The 23,267-nt window shown below is 38.9% G+C and overlaps 1 protein-coding gene across 2 annotated transcripts in view; it reads left to right on the top strand.

Moving 5' to 3' along the window:
• The window catches only part of LOC104868874 (BMP-binding endothelial regulator protein), a 221,046-nt gene that overhangs the window by 144,608 nt on the left and 53,171 nt on the right, over positions 1 to 23,267 (top strand). For both annotated transcript variants that reach the window (XM_010633862.3, XM_033760005.1), the window contains one exon: positions 3,314 to 3,650. In XM_010633862.3, coding sequence (XP_010632164.1) covers positions 3,314 to 3,650 — 337 coding nt within the window. The remainder of the gene's footprint in view (positions 1 to 3,313; positions 3,651 to 23,267) is intronic.

Genomic DNA, 23,267 nt, shown 5'->3' with positions numbered 1-23,267 from the left:
CTGCCTCTGCCAGTTGTTTCTACCAAGTTTCCCATGCTGAACATTGGAAAACGAAGCCCACCTGTGGAAAGGACTATGGTTAACCCCTCAAACACTTCCACAATGCATCCCTCTCATAAGATGCCAATTTAAAATATCATTTGGAAAAGTAAGTCCCTCGATTACAGCTTAGTAGTTTTTCTGTTCTTGTTGTTGTTCTTTGTTTTGCCTTCATGACTGTAACTACTTTGCATGGATTTTACTCCCAGAGAGGGTAAAGGTATTCATATAAACACATATATAAATGGTACAGCAATAGACAAAGGCACTAGAATAGAACAAATCATCTCTCCCCTATACAAAGCCTAGCATCAGTCTGTGAAAATCCTCTTGGTTTAATAACAAAGAAAAAAGGGGAAAGGAGAGTGATGATAATTTGTAAATTATTTTCTTACTCTGAGGACCATGTCTTGTGATGAGATGTTATGGGCTTTGAGAAGAGTTTGTTGAAAACAGAGGACTACTTGTCCACTGTGAAGAAAGAACACACCAATCAGCCAAATTCCCATGAACTCAGGGACCCCAAAGCTCACATTTATTATGTTACTGTCAGTCATGACACAGGTGCTCCTTTGGGGGTAAATTCTCAACTCTATTTTTCTTGGAAGAACAGTATTTGCTCGTTGTCTAGGAAAAAGATTTGTAGTTTGGAAATTTTACAACATGGAAAATCTTTGGGATTATGCTCTAAAAGTTGGATTTCATATGAAACTAATTTTATCCTCTTGTTTCTTTTGCTTGTAGCTACCTGACTACAGGCTCCTCAGGCCAAGTTTCTTCTCTAACTTGGAGAACATATTATAATCCATATTGTATAGTTTGCTTGTCTCCTTTAGAATGATTGTCTAACTAGCAAAAACATCATGTTTACTTGGGTTTAAAAGATCTGATGCATCAACATTGCAAGTGGAATTCATTTAGTTATTGATTCCATACCATGTGCTGGATGATGATGATAGGTAGGAGGATATGGAAATAATTTGCATTCCCGTTGTAATTATCAGAATTGACAACAATCTCTCACAGAAGACCCACAGGATATTGTAGTAATCTGGCTCTTTTCTCCTTACCTGTCCCCATAACTGTCTTCTCTTCATCTATTTACTCCCAGAAGAGACATTTCTATGCACTTCTTATTTCTTACTTTCCAAATCTGTTCAATGTCTTTTTCTGAATCCAACCTCTTCTTCCAACCAAGACATCTTCTCCACCATTTTCTTTAGATTTGGAATGCTTTGGCTTCTTCCATTTGCAATACAGGGATTTCCCTGTAGGTTTTACTGCTACTTTCTCAAAAGCCCCAGTTTTAAGTCTCCGGGTTTCCCTTCTAATAGACCACCCTGAAATAACCTTGTTTTATATGCTTGTGTGGCCATCTTGCCACAAGGCCATGTGGCCAGCCTTCTAGCCCCTCAAATTGGTTCAGACTTGGAGAGTATCATGTTGGTACTTCCTCCTGATCTTACATCACTTGATGTCTTGCCTTGTGCCAGTCATATCCTGATGAGATCCATTGTTTTATCTTTCACTGTCCCTCTCTCTCTCTGTTCCTCTTCCCCTCCACTCCTGACTCTATTTCTCCTGTCTCACTGATGCCTTGTCCCCAACTTCTGAACATTTGCTTATCAGCTTAATCTTAGTCTTTTAGGAGCAAGGACAAAGAAAGCATTCCGGGAGATAGCAATTTTCTTTCTTTTTTTCTTTTTTTTTTTTTTTTTTTAAAGGCTCAGGCCTTCCTTTATTTTCAGGAGGATGAGAGAGTAAGATTTTAAAATCACAAGGAGGGAAAGACTATAATTAAAAAGAGTTTTTCTCTGTGGTCACCTCATAGATGGCAGTGACTGACAGGGGCTATGGAGAAGTCCCAGGGTGGAAAGGTTTATTGCTCTGCTGTGGGTGCCCTGTGACATTCATACATGGAATGCTTTGTGTGTGCTGGTGCACAGTTCACCCACTGCCTGGGTGCTGGGCGTAATACTGCAGCATATCCCAGGAGGACAGTAAGAAAAGGTTCCCATACACAGTTAACACATAGAAAACTAGAGGAATTGTAGTTTGCTTTGTGTTAAACCTCAAGGCTTTGCACCAAGTTCTCCCCTGCTCTTGTGCGGTGTCCTCTCATACTTTAGTAGAATAGATCTGAGAGGTTCTTCCTGACCTCTAGTCCGATGGCCTGTACCATGTAGCAGCATAGTCTCACTGTCCTCCATGTGACAGAGAAGTAGCACTGTATAGAGAGCTTGTTGGCTTACATGGTTCCTGGACTTCCTGGAGGAGGAGTGTACACATGTTCAGAACAGCCCTCTCTGACTTTAAAGTCAGTTTAGCAAGACAAGAAGGATCTGTGCTACCTCTTTCCTGGAGCAAAAAAAAAAAAGAGTGTCCTTGATGACCAAAGCAGAACTGGCTGGATGATGAGGATAAGAAAACTTCTGTCCATTGATTTGGGCCTCCAAGCCACCTTAAAAGAGCACACCAGGGTTGGAATCCTGGGATGAGAAGAGGAAGGTGTCCCAACAATTCAACCCCTGGAAACTAGGGTCAGTGGTTTGTTTCAGGAATAACCATAAAATCATGTAGGAGCAAACATTCCATTTATATGAGCGTTGGCCTTTGTAGACGATGTCTTCAGAAGCTTTATTCATATGTTCATCACTTTTATATTCTTATTATACCAAATTATTTGGTAATTTGGAATCCTTTAGCATTTGGAAGAATAATTACATGAGGAAATTTTTGGATAAAGAAGTAAAAATAACATTTAAAAATGTTATCTTGGGCTGGAGATTTAGCTCAGTGGTTCTGCTGCCTGCTTTGCAAGCACAAGGATGTGAGTTCAATCCCCAGTACCAAAAAAAAAAAAAAAATCCTACAAAAAAACAAATAAGCAACCCCCCCCAAATGCTATCTTTATTTTAAAATAGTCATTGGATAAATGAAGTTATAGTTTGAACTAATAAAAATACTTTAAATAGGGGCAAAAAATATAAACCATGGAGTAATATGATCAGTCTAAGAGTAGTTATTAGAGATCAAAATAGGAACACATAAGATATTATAAAGGCAAATTTTATAGTTTAAAATCCTAAGTTCCACAAGTGATGATCTGTATAATTTTTAGTGTGGTAAGATTAGTGTGCTAGCTGAGAATTTGGATAGAACTGTTGTGTTCTTGTTACAGGATGATGGCCACATATAGTTTATAAAGATGTGTACATTTGGGGATTATTAGGGGATCCAGGAATGCTTGATCCTGCTTTCCTCTCTTCTCTAGGTTTGGAAATATCTTGGGATGGAGACAGCTTTGTAGAGGTCATGGCTGCCCCTCATCTCAAGGGCAAGCTGTGTGGTCTTTGTGGCAACTATAATGGACATAAACGTGATGACTTAATTGGTAGAGATGGAAGCTTTAAGTTCAGTGTGGATGACTTTGCTGAGTCTTGGAGGGTGGAGTCCAATGAATTCTGCAGCCAACCATGGAGGAGACCAGTACCTGAACTGTGCCGTGGGACAGTGAGGGTGAAGCTGCGAGCCCATCGAGAGTGCCAGAAGATCAAGTCCTGGGAGTTTCAGACCTGCCACTCCACGGTGGACTATGTCACGTTCTACAGGTAACCTCTATTTTCTGGGGATGAGTGGGTCACAGACCAAAGGTAGATGACCTGGTGGCAGAATATTAAATCTCTGGCCTTGTAAACAAGGGTCCACAGTGAACAATCCTACTCCATTATATCTAGCCACTGATTCTGTCCTGATTCTGCCCCATGTCATGTTCCCAGTTAAGAAATTCCAGGAAGTGTTCCAAGGTGGTCTTCTCTAGGCAATTATGTATTTTGCAGTATCTTCAGTTTTCCTGGGTAACTGATGACTCTCTAGAGGTTTTTTCCAGGATTTTTAGCTTTACTGTTAAGATTGGGAATGTCTTCCCAAATTCCAGCTCAAATCACAGAGGTCTAGGATAGAGTGGCTTGCTAAAATGAAGTCTTTAATCACCTTGGCTCCTATGGGTGTTTGTGTGAGCCCAGTTTTTTTCCAAGCAAAGAAACATCCCAGATTAGCCTGCTGGTCTACCCCAGACCCAACTGGATGTAGTAAATAGGGAATCAAAGTGAGGAGTCCTTAGTTCTTGGCCAGCATCCACTTTGTTTATAGAATCAGAGGACTTTGGAAAAGGGCTTAAATTGGAGGAAATTATTCCATGGCCTTTTTCTAATTCCATTTAACCCACTTCCACATAAAGCCACATGCCAGGTAGGAGGCCTGGATCTGACTTCCATGCTATGAGGCTGTGCTTGTGGTTTATGACTCTTGCCCAGCTGTGTGCTTCCATTTACTAGACAATCTTGTGACCTCAAGAGCTATGGCTGCTGATAGGTATAACCACAGTGTGTATATGAGAAGTAAGAAGCATGAGCTCACCGCAGCCCAGAAGCCCTTATTTAAGTGATTTCCTTATGCCTCTTAAAATTAGGAAACTGCTGTTGTCTGCAGACACAGAGAGGCTATTTTGCTTTTTAATTGCCACCACTTGATTTATCCCCCCTGCAGCTCTCATTAAATGTGCTATTTCTTTTATTATATCTTTGGACATAAGAAGACAAAGTTTTATAAAGGTAGCTCCAAGTGGGCTAGAAAAAGGAGTGTCTCTGTCATTGCAGATCCCTGAGGATGGTTGTATCTGCCAGACTACTGGGCCCCAAATCATTCGGCCCTAAGCTCCTTCAAGCTATTTTTATGTTATAATTTGAATTCTCTGGGTTCCTTTCTTTCTCTTTCTGATACAAACCCCCAGATTGGCCCTACTCTTTTTGTATTGCAATTGAGAGATTTGTTAAACATTTTTTTAATTATTAGTGTAGCTTTAGAATTCATAGTTTCTGTTCATGCTAGGAAATTGATACATGTATAGAACATGTCTTGAGCATTTTCAGTCCCTTAATATTAGATTGGGTTCAGCACTTGGTCAACCAAGGCATCATTAGGAATCTAACACATTCACTTGAAATTTTCTGGGAAGCAGCAGAACATGATAATTTAAGAGTTTTGTTGAATTGGTGTGGTGATGCATGCCTGTAATCCTAGCACTGGGGAGGTTGAAGCAGGAATATCACAAGTTCAAGACCATTATAGATTATATAGAAAGTTCAAGGCTTGTCTGTACTATGGAGGGAGACCATGTCTCAAAGCTTTCCAGTCTCCCAGGGCTCAACACCCACCTAGGACATGGAACCTTGGACAAGTATCTAAACTCTCTCAACCTCAGTGAGCCTGTCTGTGAGTGGGGATAACCAGTATCTGCCTTTCAGTGCTGCTGTCTTTTAGATTCAGTGAGGTTATTGTTGGTGCTGGTACTGTCATTTCTTTCACTATCAATAGCTGATCAAACAGAATGAGACCACTTTGGGAAGCACCCTCAAATTTCTAGTGAAGACTTGCATTGGACTCTTCTCTGCTCAAAGCAGAATAGAAAGGAAGTGCCTACCCTTTTTGGTTTATATTCTTTCAAAGGGTTATATTGAGAAATAAACTGGAGAGCAAGCTTCAGGGATGAGCACCTTTCTCTAAATTGCTATTTCTACTGCCTTTGGTGAACTAATTAGCGTTATGATCCCCACATTACAGCATGAATGTTATGAGGGCCTTGGAAGAAGACATGAGAATGATGTAATTAATGAAGAAAAGAGATTAGAATCCTCCAGTCACCTTTGATCTTTTCTGGCCTTCATACAGGAGTACAGTGGAGGTCATTTATTTGGTCAGGGGCTTGACACCTCATTGTGGGCTCATGTGATCTCTGTGAGGGGAGCCTGAAGATGTCATGTGCAGGGGGTTTGGCTTGTGCACTGCTTATTGTGGCCTGTGTGTGATGGCAGAGGACCCTTCTGCCACCTGCCACTATTCCCTGGAAAGGATTGTGGTGTGGGTACTCAAGAGGGAGCACGTGATGGTTCTGCCTGCCCATGTCTCTGCTGGATTTTTCAACTTGGGCATCAGAAGGGAGGTGGTTTGTGTCTGCGTCTATGGGTGGGTGTTTCTCATCTTCTAGCACATGTGTGGCAGGAGAAGCAAATTAACAAGGTGCAGTACAGAACAGCCATTCTCTTCTTAGGGCACACAAGGAATGACCAGATCTAAGGGTTTCCAATGAGATTGTGAAGCTGGGGGAGAGGAGGGAAGGAGAGCCAAGATGGGTCCATCTCTGCTCTGCCAATTTCTAGTTCTGTGACCCTGGCAGCCACTGAGTTTCAGATCCTTTGGTCTGGCATAGCTGACAGGTAGGGCTGTTACTTTGAGAATGGGTTGGTACTAGTGTGGGGTAGATAGAGATGATTTCCAAGTACCACCTGCCCTTGTTCCCACCTTTCTATGAGGACTATAGGAAGTGTGTTCCCCATGTGGGAGTTATCTTTTTAATGATTAGCATCTCCCCTCTATAGGAAGTGTGTTCCCCATGTGGGAGTTATCTTTTTAATGATTAGCATCTCCCCTCTCATTGGGAGAACTGATGTAAGATTCCCAGTAATGAGGCTTTAAAACAACTGCATGCTGACATGGCTCTCTCTTATGACACTGAATGATTTAGGGCCAATAAAGATTGCATTGCAATTTTTCTTTTTTTAAAGAATAAAGAGAAAGAAGTAATCATATGACATCACATGTATATAATTTTTGCCTGCATATTCTAAATTATTGGTGGGATTTCCAAATGAACCTGAAAATATGATCAGGAAAATAGCTGTGATATGTTATACATACATCACTGGACTAGTGCTGCCTTGATGTCATGAATGTCACATACATAAGTTGTTGTGGAATTTGATTCCTGTTATTTTCCCCTCATTATCCAGAGAAACATTTGTAATGACCTTTAACGACAAAGAATAAAGTAGTGAAACACACACACACACACACACACACACACACACAACCTTCCAATCCCCACATTAATCACAACTGGAAAAGGAAAAGAGGAAAGGAACGATTCTGAGGGAAAGCTGTTGTTAAGCACACACCACCTTCTCCAAGCAGATTGTATCATGGCTATGAGATAGTGCTTTTCATAAGATGGAAGTAATAATCCTGATTTCTCCAAGTTAGAGTTTACTTTTGAAATGCCTAGGACTTTTAACTCTCACTTTATTTTGGTCTTTTACCTCACTCAACATTTTAAATAGTAAAATATCCACTGTCAGTTACTTTAAAAACTCTCACTTTGTAAATGAATAAGAGACAATAATTATTTTGGCTTTTTAAGGAAAATTTTTAAGTGGTTCTACTTGTTTACTCACATATCAGTTTGACCCTTCTTGGCTAATTTGATATAAAACTTTGATATATGATCAAGTTCTTCAGAATCATAATAATTTGCTTTAATGAATCAACCAAGTATATTTGAATGCAAAACCATTTGATGATAAATCAGGTAAAATTCTAAATCTACATTTTGATAGTGTGTCCTAAGCCTTAGCTTTGCTAGACAATTTTTCCTCATGTTAAATGGCCTCCTTTAACAGTATCTGCAAGATTCTTCCCTGGTATTTGAGGAGAAATTCCCAGAAGATGACAGGGTGGTGTACTGTGGAGAAATGGACCTTGGTCACTGCGCTCTGTCTGGGTTCATGGCTGGCTTCTCTCTACTCATTTATCTCCTTTCTCTTTTGCATCTCTTCTTTCAGCCTGAGATTGCTTCTCCTTTGTGTACAAGAGGCCAGCTGAAAAATCTGAGAGCCCCACCAGCACCACAGAAGGTGCCCCAAGAACTCTAGCTGTCAGTGTCCACTCACCATCCTGTTCACCCACTTGGGCTTGGGCTCTAGAGAAACTCGGTTTGGGCAGCCAGCGTGGAGGCCAGGGGGATGGGCTGGCACTGTGTGAGAAAATCAGGCAAAGAAGAGACACCTGTCCCTGTACCCATGATGCCTCAGCAGGAACCTTTCCCTGAACTCAGACCCATATCTTGGATGACATACAAGGGATGATTAAATTATACAGTGAATATTTAAATTAGATATATTATACTAAAAGAAATATTTCCAGTCATCCTCCTCAAATTATCCCTCACCCACGCTTGACGCAGTTAATTCATCATTCTTGGCACTTCCTGAAGCAGTTCTGGAAGTCCTCATTCCTGAGTGTCATTATACGGTAAGATGAATACAGTGAATGCGCCTGCTTAGTTCCATCCAACAGAAAGGCTTGTGGAGACATAATGATGTGTCCTCATTTACCTTATTCCCTGGATCTGGCACCATGTAGCCTCTACCTTTCTCTAAATTTAAAATGACTACGAAAAGGAAACATTTTTAATCCGTTTTATACACTGAGGCACCCACAACAGAACAGCTAAAGACACTCATGAAAGAAGATTTGGAGAAAGTGGCAAGAACACTGGGATAAGTGGGTTCAAAGTAAGAGGGAGTATCTCGAGGGACATTCCTGGCAATTTGTCTTTCACTGTAGTTTTTTAAAAAAATTAAACACCATTTTTTAATCACACCTCACACTTGTACACGAGCCCCACCTACTGGCACAGAAGCAGGATGCTCAGGGCAGCTGCATTTCAGAGAAGCCAGGAAAAGGAGGGTGACCCCTGGAAGCTCACACAGGTTCAGACCATGTATCTCAGCCCCATCTCCCTGTAGTCTCCCAGTCTAGGTGTAACTCAGAGCAACTTCTTGGTCTGGAGAAGTGTTTGGGGACTGTGGATCTAGGAAATGTTTCTTTCTGTCCCTGCAGTGGATTTCTCAGCTGGAGGGAACTGAAGGGACACCAGTGATTCATAGATTCATCCTTTCCTGCAATAATATGGGCAGTGAGGCAGCAGAAGAGCCTTTAACCAGTAGGGGACTGCAGGTACTGGGGTCCTGTGGTGGCCAGGGGCTCCTTTTCAGGGAAAGATCACAGACTTCTTGAGTAGCCCACTCTGTCTCTCTGCAAAGGAAGCCAATGATTCATCATAAATACAGAGGAGAGATGCAGACAGAGAGTACAGCCATACCTATGTGTGTGTATCGTGTAAACCTAACGAATATCCTATCAATATCTAGTCAATTTCCCTTACTTCAAAGAACATAATTTGAGACATTTTTACTCTTCTAATGACTTAGCAAACTTCTACTACTACTGCATTCCTAATCAAATACGATGCTTATTCTAAGGCTTTACTTTGTCAGCTTTTAGGATTAGCAGTCTCCTTGGATCTGTAATTAAGGAATGTTACAGTAGGTGGCAATATACACTTCAGTTGTCCCACCTACCAAACTGCAAGCGCCTCAAGTCCAGTTTAAAAGTTCAACATGTTTCTTCTGCTATTGGGTCTCCTGCTCTTCCTCTCCCTTCCTCTTTTCCTCTTTCATTCTTTCTCCCTCTCTTGCTTTTTCTTTCTCAAGCTTCTACCTCAAGCTACTCCTTTCTTTGAATCCACATACACAAACACTCGTCTCTAGGTCCAGGTCTTTCCCATGCCTCCCCGACAGATCCTTATTTTCTGCATTGGTTAAACAGATCAGTTTTACCCCCAGCCCTGTAAGTGCTCTTTTTGGTTTCTTAGTTACTCTGAATTGTGTTTGTCATTATTTAATATGTGTGCTGTATGGCACACTGCTGTCTCTCTCCAACATGGGGTTTTAGCTTGCTTGGGGAGAGGGGAGGTCCCTCCTTTTTCCACCCATGTTTTTTCTTCTAGCCTGCCCTTCCCAGCCTTTAACCTGCATCCTTTCTGGCCCATGGATCATTTCTGCTGGCCCCAATTCCAGGGCATCTCAGGTCTTTCTTAATACAGTCGTAGTGTGTACCAGCTATAATGGACTACTCGGAGCAGGCACAGCCTCTGGGCTACCTTGATGCATTAGAGCTATGAGCACTTCTTCTTGCCCAAGGCCACTACTGTGGCAGCCTTTGGCAGGCAAGCAGATGTCTCTGGGCCTCAGGACATTTCACTTGTCAACAATGTGATTTCTCTGCCCACAGCTGGTACTTGACCTGGCCATTTTATGCAGGACTTTTATCCACAGATGTTTCTGCCCTGGCCTCTCTTGGCTAGTGTTAGGAGCTCAGATCAACCTCCTGTGATGACAGTACCACAGTTGGTCTGCCACTGGGTGACCTTGCCACACAAGCTGGCCTCTGCCTGTGCCCTCTGACATCCTTTTGGAGAAGATTTGGCAGTGTCGGTGAAGCCTTTCACCAGGCTGACCCAGAGTCCAGGGTGGCTTCTCCTGAGCCTTGCCTGCCCTTGTTCTTCTCTGTCTTAACCACAGGGTCTAGCAATGGGCCAAGGACCACATTTTACTTGCCTTTCCACTTCCCAGAGTCCGGCTTTGAATGGACCATTCCCATTGCTCCTGTTTCCTTGCAGCCAAAGTAGAAAGAAATGAGTCACTAAGAAAAGAACAAAGATTGTTGGAACATTGTTTATCCATATCTAAAATCCTATTATGGTTACTTTTTCATATTGAAGAAACAAATATTATCCTTTTAAAAAAAACAAAGAAAACTGTCTCTCTTAAAACATGGGCTAACCTGGTGGGGAGGGACTAGGCCCACATTGGGTTAGAGTGATCATACTCATGTGAGCAGCTTATTGTAGGTCAGAATTAGGTATGAAATCACAAGGGATGCCTGGGGCAGAGTAAAGGAGGAAACCAAGTGTGAAGATGCTGCTGTCCTCTGCTGGTGGCATTACATACAGCCTGATGCTAACTTCCCATGGCCACAGTGTCTGAGTGTCTCCAGATGGGACCCAAGACTTTAGTTTCATGAGTTTTTATTGAAAATTGGTCACATGTGGCCTGTGCAGAGACTGCTGGTCTCCAGCCCTCAAGGAAGTCTCACATACTAATGCCTTTGCGCTCCAATTTCCCTAGAGATTGGCACAATTAACAATAGCCCGAAGTTCTTTTTAAAAACTATCTAGTGACCCAAATTCTAGTGGCCCACAGCTAAGTCCTATTTGGGGGGGGGGTACTGAGGTTCCAACTCGGGACCTTGTGCTTGTGAGGCAGGAGGTGGGACCACTTAGCTAAATACCCAGCCTGCTAAGTCTTATTTTTAAACTATCCAGTGGTAGTTTGAACCAGAGTCCAAAACTGTCAAAGGCAAAAACTCACTGCCCAGCAAGACATCCAGGATCCTTGAGATCCCCCAAGCAGTGAAAGACAAGTTTAGTACTTCACTGCATGACCTTCTTCTCTCAAGGTTAAGCACAGTTTCAACTTGATGCTATCATTTTAGCTTTGAGTTTATTTTAAGCACAGGCATTCTAGAATCTTGCTGTGGTTTTTTCTACTCAAAAGATTCCATTCCAAGCTACAATTCGAGGAGGTCTTTGAATACAGATTGGAGCGAGTAGCATGGTAGCCAGTATAACACTGGTTATTTTGCAGTGCCTCCCTGGGCTGCTCATAAGCTTCTTGTGACTTCTGAGCAAGGAGGAGGCAGCATGGTGTGACTTCATTAAAGCTTCATTCTGCATCGTGAAGTTGAGGCTAATGTAAGTGGTGATTTCCTCATTTCATGGTGGAGCTCACTGAGGAAACACAGGGCGGTAAAGGACTCATTCCAGCCTGTGGAGCTGACAGACACTGTTCTGGTTCTCTGTAAGTGGACATGATATGGGCCATGATGGCTGCCTTCAGACTCTCCTGTCCATCAAGCTCATATTGTGAACTTCAGAGAAGAGTTCATTACTTCATTCCCTTCTTGTGCCTTTCATGGAGCACATGCTGTCCCCCAGGCACTGTGGCAGGTGCAGTGAGTGAGGAATGAACAAGCATGACAAAGCTGTCCCTTCAGAGAACTCATAAACAGGAAGAGAGGCTGCTGTCTTCTCGGAGATGTGAAGAGGAAAGATATAATATGATAGTGGGACTGGGTGTGGTGGACATTGAGCTGGATTAACAGGAAGAGCCTTCTTGTGGAGCTCTCCTTATAATGTGATCCCCCAACCCCTATGGCCAGGGCACATCCTACCCAACACAAGGCCTGTTTGAGGCCCAGAGTGGAGGCCATCATGGCTGATGCTTCTGGAAGGCAGTGTGTGTGAAGTTGTCAGGAACATTTGCAACCACACTGCCTGGTGGCCTTCTAAATGGCTTGACATATAATTGGTGGCTGTTGGGCAGTGAGTACTCACCTTGAGGACCTAGATGGATGTCCCAGGTTTATATGGGGATGATAAGAATGCCCCATGTTGCCATGAAAGCTGTGGTGGGGACAGTATCAGTATCAGGTGTTCCCAGAAGGCTCTCATCCAGGCCTAGCCCAGGGAAATGCTCAGTCAGGCTGGTTTAATTATACATATCATTGCCCTGAAATGCAAACCTGCTTTGTGTAGAGGTTGCTTTCAGAAGGACCTGTGTTACCCGTATTTTTTCTTTTCTTTTCCATGGTCATTACTAGAACATCTGGAAGAATTTCATATCAGAAATTGATACTATTTACTAAAACAGAATAAAACCAGACATTACTTTAGTGTTAATTAAAATTTCCATGATATGCTCTTCCTAAATTATTTCATTGATAGAGCAATAGGAACTGGGTAGAGAGTTATGAGGGATGATTAATTGTATAAGATGAATATATACACATCTGAACTTTAAAACAAACACACTTAACCCCAATGTGCTGTACAAGGCTAAGTCTGATTTGTTTTCCTTAGAACAAGAATATAGAGTTCAGGAAGAGATTTTCATACATTTTTGTCAGGTAAAAAAGCTGAAAACAAAGACCAGACCAGAACCACAACAAGCCTTTATTGTAGGGATGATCTGCCCAGCTGTCTAAAAACAATATGGCTGACACAGGGGGAGCTCTTTTTATAGGGGTGGGGATTATAGGAGCTGGGTGGGGTTGAGTGATATAGTGGCTAGGGATTGGGGGAGCTTGTGACATCGCTAGGAGGAACCTATGACATTACTAGTTGCTAGAAGACAGCAAGTATCAGGTTACTCTTTTGATACGAAAGGGGGTATGTTGGGAAGAAGGTTGTCTTTTGGTGGTTGAAGCCATATTTTTAAGTGGGATGCAGTATTATGGGAAGGAGCTTAGTGCATGGTGAGAGACATGGGTCTAGTATTAGTCTTTGGCATGTGAAAAGCCAGTTTTTCCAGCACCATTTATTAAAGAGTCTATCTTCCAATGAAGGTGTTTGGCCATTTTGTGGAAAATAAGGTGGCTGAGTGTATTTGGAGTTGTTTCTACATCTTCCAGTCTTCTATTGATGCTCATATCTGTTCTATTGCCAGTACTGTGATGTTTTTATCAGTAGCTTTGAACTATGATTTAAAATCAGAGATTCTGATGTTTCCTGACTTGTCTTTGTTGCCCAGAATTACTTTTGCTAATCTAGGTCTCTTCTGGTTCCAAATAAATTGTAGAGTTCTCTAATCTTGTAAGGTATGCTATTGGTATTTTGATTGAGATTGCATTAACCCTGCATAACAATTTTGGGAGTATGGCCATTTTTACTATGTTGGATCTTCCTACGCAAGAGGAAGGCAAATCTCTCCGTTTTCTGGTATCTTGTTCAATCTCCTTTTTCAGAGTGCTGTAGTTTTCAATGTAAAGAACTTTTACTTATTTTGTTAGATTGATTCCTAAGTATTTCATTTTGTTCAATGCTGTTGTGAAAGGTGTGGTTTCCCTAATTTCTCTCTCAGTGTTTTTTTTATTTTTGTATAGAAATACCACTGATTTTTGAGTGTTGACTTGGTATCCAGCTATAATACTGAATTTGGTTATTAAATCTAGAAGTCTTTTGGTATCTTTTATATCTGATTTGTTTGTTTTTTTGAGACAGGGTCTCACTATGTAGTTGAGACTGACCTGGAACTCATTATGTAGCCCAGGTTGGTCTTGAACTCAGAGAGAACATGCTGCCTCAGCCTCCTGAGTGCTGGGATCTTTTATACAGATGACATTATTATGTCATTAATTTGTTCTTTTCCTGTCTTTATTTCTTTCTCTTGTCTAATTGCTCTGGCTAATATTTCTAGAACTGTATTAAATAGGAGTGGTAATAGTGGACATCCTTTTCTTGCTCCTAATTTTAAAGTACAGGCTTTTAGTTTTGACCATTTAGTATGATATTGGCTGCTGATTTGTCATAGATGACTTTTATCTAATAGAGATAAAGGCCATCCATTCCAATTTTTTGTAAAGTTTTTATAATGAATTCAACATACTTTACTCTGTTGATATGGTATATACTTTTGTTGATATGCGTATGTTGAATCATCCCTGCATCACTGGGATGAATCCTACTTGGTTGTACAATCTTCTTTATGATTTGCTGCATTCTGTTTGCCAGTATCTTATTGAAGATTTTTGTATCAATGTTCATTAGGAAAATTGACCTGTAGTTCTCTTTTTGGTTGAAATGTTTTCTGATTTTGGTATAAGTGTAATACTTGTTTCCAGGAATGACTTTGAGAGTATTGTTTCCCTTTCCATTTCATTAAAGAGTTTGAGGACCAATGGCATTAGATTTTCCCTAAATTTCTTATGGAATTCACCAGGTATTCCATCAGAACCTAGTTTTTCCTTTGTTGGTAAGTTTTTAATTACACTTTCAATTTCATTGACTGATACTGGGTTATTTAGAATTTTTATATCCTTGATTTAGCTTTCATAATTCATATGTATCTAGGAATTTGTCCATTTCTTTTGTATAAGAATAATGGTTCTCAAAGTAGGTATCAATGATCTTCTGGATTTTTGCAGGATTTGTTGTGATTTCACCGTTTTCATTTCTAACTGTGTGGATATGACTCTTTCCTTTCCTTTTGTTTGGATAAAGTTGGCCAAGGGTTATCAATTGTATTTAATCTTTCAAAGCACCAACTCTTTGATTCATTGACTCTTTGTATTGTTTTCTTAGTCTCAGTTGCATAGATTTCTGTTTTAATCTTTATAATTTCCTCCCTCATGTGAGCTTTGGGCTTGACTTGCTCTTCTTTTTCCAAAAGTTTGAGGTTCAACATTAGGCTGTTTATTTTATATCACTCTGTTTTCCTGATGCACAAGTTTACTACTATCAATTTCCATCTCAGTTCCAGTATGTTATGTCAACATTATCATTTAATTGTAGATACTGTTTACTTTTAAAAAAAATTTATCTGTGACTCACTGGTTGTTTGGGACGATGCTATTTAATTTCTATGTGTTTATGGAGTTTTTGTGGTCTCTTTTGACACTGATTTTCAATTTCATTGCACTGTGGTCCAATAGTATGTATGGGATAATTTCATTTCTTTGGCATTTACTTAAGCATGTTCTATGGGCCAGTATGTGGTGTATTTTGGAGAATGTTCTATGCACAGCTGAGAAGAATATGTATTCTGATGTTGTGTGAGTGTAGGGGGGACACTAGACATCTACTACGTACATTTGTTCACAGGTGTGGTTTGATTCTGATATTTGTTGATTTTTTTTTTTGGTCTAGTTGATCTGTCTATTTCTGATAGTGGGGATTGAGGTTCCCTATTACAATTGTGTTCGTGCTTATTTGATATTTCATGTTCATTAATATTTGTCTTATACAGTTGGGTTCACCAGTATTTGGTTCATAGATATGTATGATTGTCAACTCTTCCACTTGGGCTTTTCTCTTAACAAATATGTGGTGACCTTATTTGTCTGTTGAACAGACTTGGCTTAAAATCCACTTTACCTGCAAATAGGATAGCTACTCCACTTTTTTCCATGTTCCTATTACATGGAATATTGTTTTCCATTGTTTGACTTTCAATCTATACATTTCTTTTGGAGTTAAATGTGTTTTATGTATGCAGCATATTGTTTGATCTTGTTTCTTGATCCACTCTGCCTATCTGTTTCTTTAGTTTGGTGAATTGAGACCATTTACATTTATGGTTATAACTGATACCTATTGGCTTAGTCTTGTCATATTATTTTCCTCTTATTGGTTCCCTGTCTTTCCCCTCTGTTTAATTGCTTACCTTGCCTAATGGCTTCTGTTGCTGTTTTTGGAATTGTAGTCTTTGTTATTTCATTCTAAAATATCCGTTAGAACATCTTGGAAAGCTGGTTTGGTAGTCACAAATTTCTTCAGTTGTTCTTTGTCATGAAAGTTTCTTATTTCTCCATTGATTTTGAAAGGTAGTTTAGTAGCATACAACAACCTGGGTTCGAGGTTGTTTTCTTTCAGAAATCGAAACACTTCACTGTAAGTGAAATTAAGGTTTTGTATTGAGAAATCTGCTATGATTCTGATGGGCTTTCCTTATACGGATTTTGTTTCTTTCCTCTAATAGATTTTAATATTGTGTTCTTCTGTTGAATTTCAGGGATCTTGCTTATTATATGGTTTGAGGTAGATTTATTTTGGTCATGACTAGTTGAAGTTCTATATGTGTCACTTATTCACATGTCAAATTCTTTTGCCATGTGTGTGTAGTTTTCTGACATTACTTCTGTGAACAGGTTTTTTTAATGGCTTTTGCACTGTTTCCTTCTTTCTCATTATCTCCCATCAATCTTATGTTGTTCTTCTTTGTGTCATCTTGCAGCTGTTGGATTGATTTTTCATGGTCCCTTTCTATTTTTAAGAAATCTTTCTTTTCTTGTTTGCTAACCACAATCGTGTCTTCCAGATCTGATGTTCTGTCCTTGCTTTGGATCAATTGGTTACATATACAGTCAATGGAATTTTTAGATATCTTTTTGAATCTGTTGCAGTTTGTCTCCTACGTTGGGGATTCATTGTTTCCATTGTTTTCCTAAGCTCCTCTATTTATTTTTAATCTGTGTCTATTCTAGATTCACTGGGTAGGGCCTTCATTTTGATCATCCTCTCTCTCTCTCTCTCTCTCTCTCTCTCTCTCTCTCTCTCTCTCTCTCTCTTTCCTGAGAGATTATTCCTAATCTGATTTTTTTTTTTGCAGTACTGGTATAGTGCCACTAATCTGATTTTCTCTATAGCCTCATTCATCTGTTTTTTTTGTTTGTTTGTTTTTGTTTTTTTCTGCTGCTGCTACCATTTCAGAAAATTTCAGCTGCGAGGCTTCTGATTTCCTCTGTGTCATTCTCCCTTGGACTTGTCCTGCATGGGCTGGAGGCCTGGGGTTGCAATTTGCTTCTGCATCTTGTCATTTTCTATTTTTATTTGTTTATTCTATTTATTCTATTTTAATTTGTTTTCTGTGTTTATGCTTCTAAATTTCTTATGGTATATAGCTTTATCAATAGTATCAAAGCTTCCCTAGGAAATGTCTATTCCTCAGAGATGTCTTCTAGGTGTAGCTGGCTGTTGATTTTTGTATCCATTCCAAGATCCTACCTTCCAAATTTAGTAGGTATGATAATTTATTGTCTTTTTGGTTCAGCACCCAGCCTTTTGGTAGTAGACTATAGTGAGAGTTACAACCCCAGACAATCAGTGTTGTCATACCAAGGAAAACACTGACTACAGCAGGCATGATAACCTGGCTAAAGTAGTACAACTAACAACAACAGTAGCATCGAGTACAGGCTAGAAACTGACAAATAGTGGTAACTATTAATTTGGTACCTGTAACCATAGGAGCAAGGTCTAAAGTTATGTGACAAAAATCCAAAATAACCAGGAACTTCATTTTTATTCATTAATTTTACTGGTACATTTTCAGTATACAATATAATGACATTCATCATTGAAAATTTGTACCTTTACATAATGTATCTTGGTTCTTAATTTTTCCCCTTTTGCCTGACCTGCCTTCAACCCTTCCACCCCTCTCTGTTTACAAAATATTTCTTTCCATTTTTTCATTTTCTCATATTTATTCATTCCCTTCTTTGCTTTCCCCAACCCCTCTCACTTCCCTTTCCCCTTTGGACCTTTTCTTCCTATTTCACATTATCTATTATACCTTTTGGTACTTATTTATATGTTCAGTTTCTCACACCAGGGAAACTATTTGGTATTTATACATGTGTGTCCTATTTATTTCACTTAAGAGTATCACTTCAATGTGCATCCATTTAGCTTTAAATGTCTCTAATTTCTCATTCTTTATGTCTGAGTAGTACTCCATTTTATAAAAAAATAAAACAAACCCACATTTTCTTTATCCAGTCTCCAGTTGATGAGCAATTGTTTCTAAGTTTTAGCCATTACAAACTTCTCTGCCATAAATATGGGTGCACATACATCACTGTGGTATAGGTTCTTTTAGTTCTTTGGGAAGATATCCAGCAGAGGAATAGCCAGGTCAAATGAGACCTTCAATCCTACTTCTTTGAGGTATCTCCATACTAATTTCCACAGTGGTTACATAAGTCTACACTCCCACCAACAGTGGAGAAGGGTTTCTTTTTCCCTATAACCCCATCAGCATTAGTTATTGGTTGATTTTATAATAGCAGTAATTTTTTCTGGGGTGAGGTGGAATCTCAGTGTTGTTTTCCTTTGCATTGCTTGAGTGACCAGTGATGTTCAATATTTTTTCGTATGTTTATTTGCTATTTTTACTCAGTTGTCCGAGAAATGTTTGTTCATGTCAGATGCCCATTTTGGGATTGGGTGTTTAAATGGGGAAGGTCTGATTTTTAAAAATTTTTTATGTATCATAGATAGTAGACCTTTTCTGAGAAATAGCTGGTAAATTTTTTTTCCCAAATTATGGTTTGTCTCTTCATGCAGTTGGTTTCTCTTGCTGTGCTGAAGCCTTTTAATAAGATGAGATCCTAATTATTGATTCTTTGTAATATTTCCCATGCTATAGGAGTTTGTTCATAAAGTCATTGTATATAACTATGTCTTCAAGAGATTCTGCATGTTGATTGTTTGTGCTAGTTCACGTGTGACTGAAGTTTTGTTCATGAAATCTTTTCCTGTGCCATTATCTTCATGAGTTCTACCTAAACTCTCTTTCAGCTGATTTAGTGTTTCTGTTTTAATATTTAGATCGTTCATCCATTTTGATTTTAGTTTAGTGCATGGTGAGAGATAGAGACCTAGTTTTAATCTTTAGAAAGTTGAAACGATTTTCCCAGCACCATTTAATAAAGAGGCTGTCTTTCCTCCAGTAAGAGTGTTTGACTCCTTTGTTGAAGATGAGGTGGTTGAGTGTGTCTGGAGGTGTTCCTGCATCTTCTAATCTATTCCACTGATCCTCAGGTCTGTTTCTTTATCAGTATCATGCTGCATTTATCACAGTAGCCTTGTAATATAGTTTCAAGTTGGGGATTGATACCCCCTCCCTTGTCTTTGTTGCCTAGAATTGTTTTTGCTATTCTAGGTCTCTTCTTGTTCCAAGTGAATTTTTGGATTGTTTTCTCAAGGGCTGTTAAGTATGCTGCTGGAATTGTAATTGGGAATGCATTGAATTTACAGAGCAGTTTTGTAGGTATGGCCATTTTCACTATATTGGTTCTTCCTACCCAGAGGCAAGGGGTGTCTTTCCATTTACTGATATTCTCATCCATCTCTTTTTTCAGAGTGCTACAATTTTAAGAATAGAGGTCTGTAATTTTGTTAGGTTGATTCCTAGGAATTGCATTGTTTTAGGTGCTATTGAGAAGTCAGTTGTTTCTCCCATTCCTCTTTCAGTGAGTCTGTTGTTCATGTACAGAAAGCCTATTGTTTTGTTTGTTTGTGTGTGTGTGTGTGTGTGTGTGTGTGTGTGTGTGTGTGTGTATGTTGACCATGTATCCAGCTACTCTACTGAATTTGGTTATTAAGTCTAGAAGATGTTTGGTGGTGTTCTTGAGGACTTCTATATAGAGTATTATGTCATCTCCAAATAATGACAATTTAAATTCATTTCCTATTTTTATTCCTTTTAGAAAGACTTATCTAATTGCTGTGGCTAATGCTCCAGAACTATATTCAATTGGAGTGGTGATGGTGGACATCCTTGTCTTATTCCTGATTTTACTCTGAAGAATTTCATTTTTTTACAATTTTATATGATATTGGCTGTTGCTGTTTCATAAACGGCTTTTATCAAGGTCAGGTAAAGACTGTTTCTTCCAATTTTTTTCTTTTATCATGAATACATGTTCAATTTTGTCAAGTGTTTTTTTCTGCATCTATTGAGATGATCTTGTCCTTTTCTCTATTAAGATAGTGTATTACATTTATTGATTTGTATATGTTAGCAAATCCCTGCACCTTCGGGATGAATTCCACTTGGTTAGATCATATGATCTTTATTTTTTAAACCAGGGACCAAACTTGGGACTTTGCACTTGTGAGGCAGGTGGTGGAATCACTGAGCTAAATCCCCAGCCACAGATCATATGATCTTGATGGCCTTCTGCATTCTGTTTGCTAGTATCTTATTGAGGATTTTTCCATCTATACTCATTAGGGAGATTAGCCTATAGCTGTTAATTTTGGTTGGATCTTCTTCTGGTTTTGGAATCAAGGTGATGCTTGCTTCTAGGGATGAACTTGCAAATATTGCTTCCCTTTCAATTTCATTGAAGAGTTTGAACAGTAGTTGCCATAGCTACTCTCTAAATGTCTTGTAGAATTCAGCAGTGAAGCCATCAGTATCGAGGCTTTTCTTAGCTGGTAAGTTTTTAATTACATCTTAAGTTTTATTGACCAATATTGGGTTCTCTAGGTATTTTTCATTGAACTTTGGTAACTCATATGTTTCTAGGAATGTGTTAATTTCTTCTGTATTTTCTATTTTATTGGTGTATTGGTTCTTAAAGTCGGTATTGATGACCCTTTGGATTTCTACTGGGTCCATTGTAATATCACCCATTTTGTTTCTAATTGCATGGATTTGGGTCTTTTCTTTCCTTTATTTCATAAGATTGGCTAAATGTTTGTCAATTTTATTCTTTCAAATAACAAACTCTTTGCTTCATTGATTTTTTTGTCTCATTCTCTTAGTCTCTGTTGCATTGATTTCTGTTCTAATATTTATAGGATTTCTACTGGGTCCATTGTAATATCACCCATTTTGTTTCTAATTGCATGGATTTGGGTCTTTTCTTTCCTTTATTTCATAAGATTGGCTAAATGTTTGTCAATTTTATTCTTTCAAATAACAAACTCTTTGCTTCATTGATTTTTTTGTCTCATTCTCTTAGTCTCTGTTGCATTGATTTCTGTTCTAATATTTATATATTCCTCCCTTGTATGAGCTTTAACCGAGCTAAATCCCTGGGCCAAACATCAGGTTGTTTATTTGAGCTCACTCTGTTTTCCTGCTATGAGTATTCACTGCCATGAATTTCTCTAAGACTGCTTTTATTGTGTCCCATAGATTTCCATGTGTTGTATTGACATTTTTCATTTAATTTTAGAAACTGTGTGACTTCTTCTCAAATTTATTCTGTGGGCCATTGGTTATTCAGAAGTGTGTTGTTCAATTTCTATGTGTTTATGAAATTCTTGTTTCTTTTACTTTTGATCTCCAATTTTATCACACTATGGTGTTATGATATACAGTATATGATGATATACTAAAACATGTTCTATGAGCATATATGTGGTCCATTTTGGAGAACAACCCATGTGCAGCGGAAAGGAATGTGTAGTCTGATTTCATGGGGTGGAACACTCTGCAAACATCTATTATGTTCATTTGTTCAGGGTTTGATTGAGTTCTAGTATTTCATTGTTTATTTTGTGTAATTGATCTATTTGTGACAATGGGGTATTGAGTTCCCCCACTATTATTGTATTAGTGCTCGATTTTTCATGTCCATTAGTATTTGTTTTATATACTTGGGTACACTAGTATATTGTGCATATGTATTTATGATCATCATCTCTTTCTCTTCAATTTCCTCTTTCCAAGGATGTAGTGTCCCTCTTACTCAGTGTTGGTTTGAAATCCATTTGATATGCAAATAGTATAGCTATTCCTGCTTTTTTTCAAGTTCCTATCACATGGAGTATTTGTTTCCACCCTTTAACTTTTAGTCTGTAAATTCTTTTTTAAATGTGTTTCTTGTAAGCAGCATATTGCTGGATCTTGCTTCTTGACCCATTCTGCCAGTCTGTTTCTTTGTATTGGTGAATCGAGACCATTAACATTGACAGTTATAACTGATATGTATTGACTTAACCTTGTCATGACTTTTTGTTTTTGTTAGAGTCTCCTCTTCACATTTAACTTCTTGTCATTCCTGATGGACTTATTCTGCTGTGCTTACTGGAGTGATTATCCTCATTGTCTTTTCCTAGGGTATTGTTTAAAAATTTTTTGGAGTGCTGGTTTGGTATTCATGAAGGTTCTCAAGTGTTCTTTGTCATGAAAGTAGCTAATTTCTCCATCAATTTTGAAAGATAGTTTTGCAGGGCATATCAATTTCGATTGGAGGTTGTTTTCCTTTAGGGGCTTGGAATACAACACTCCAAGCTCTTCTTTACTTGGGAGTTTGTGTTGAGAAGTCTGCTGTGATTCTGATGGGCTTTTCTTTATATGTGGTTTATTTCTTTTTTTCTAACTGCTTGTAGAATTTTTTTCTTTTGTTTAGTTTCTAGACTCTTCACTAATATATGCCTAGGTGTAGATTCTTTTCTCTTTTTTTTATCATGACTTGTTGGAGCCCTATATGCCTCACTTATCTGTAGGTCAAATTCTTTTCTCTTGCTTGGGAATTTTTCTGCCATTACCCCTGTGAACAATTTTTTTTTTATTGAGTTTATTGGTACATTTAGGGATACAGTACAGTTACATTCATTGACCTAGGTGTAGATTCTTCTCTTTTTTTTATCATGACTTGTTGGAGCCCTATATGCCTCACTTATCTGTAGGTCAAATTCTTTTCTCTTGCTTGGGAATTTTTCTGCCATTACCCCTGTGAACAATTTTTTTTTTATTGAGTTTATTGGTACATTTAGGGATACAGTACAGTTACATTCATTGTTGGGATCATGTAACTTTACATGGCAAGTCTTGATTCTCATTTTTCCCCTTACCTCTGCCCTCCCTTCACCCCCTCCTCCCCTCCCCATCTACAAACACTTTATTTTCATCTTTTCATTCTCTCACATTTTTTTCTTTTCCCTTTTTGTTCTTCCCCTACGTATCACAGCTTCCCTACACCTTTACCTCCTTTCCTCCCATTTCTAAATGTCAGTAATCTTATTAGAATCTTATGCATTGTTGCAGAATATTCACACCAGGGAAACTATTTGGTATTTACACATGTGGGACTTATTTATTTCACTTAGGAGTATATCTTCAATATGTATCCATTTTCCTATGAATGAATCTATTCTCTCGCTCTTTATGGCTGAGTAATATTCCATTTTA

Source organism: Fukomys damarensis, unplaced genomic scaffold, assembly GCF_012274545.1.
Source record: "Fukomys damarensis isolate Sample0158 unplaced genomic scaffold, DMR_v1.0_HiC HiC_scaffold_38, whole genome shotgun sequence".
Taxonomy (NCBI): Eukaryota; Metazoa; Chordata; class Mammalia; order Rodentia; family Bathyergidae; genus Fukomys; species Fukomys damarensis.
Note: the sequence above shows the minus strand (reverse complement) of the source record. Positions and strands in the feature narration are given on the sequence as shown.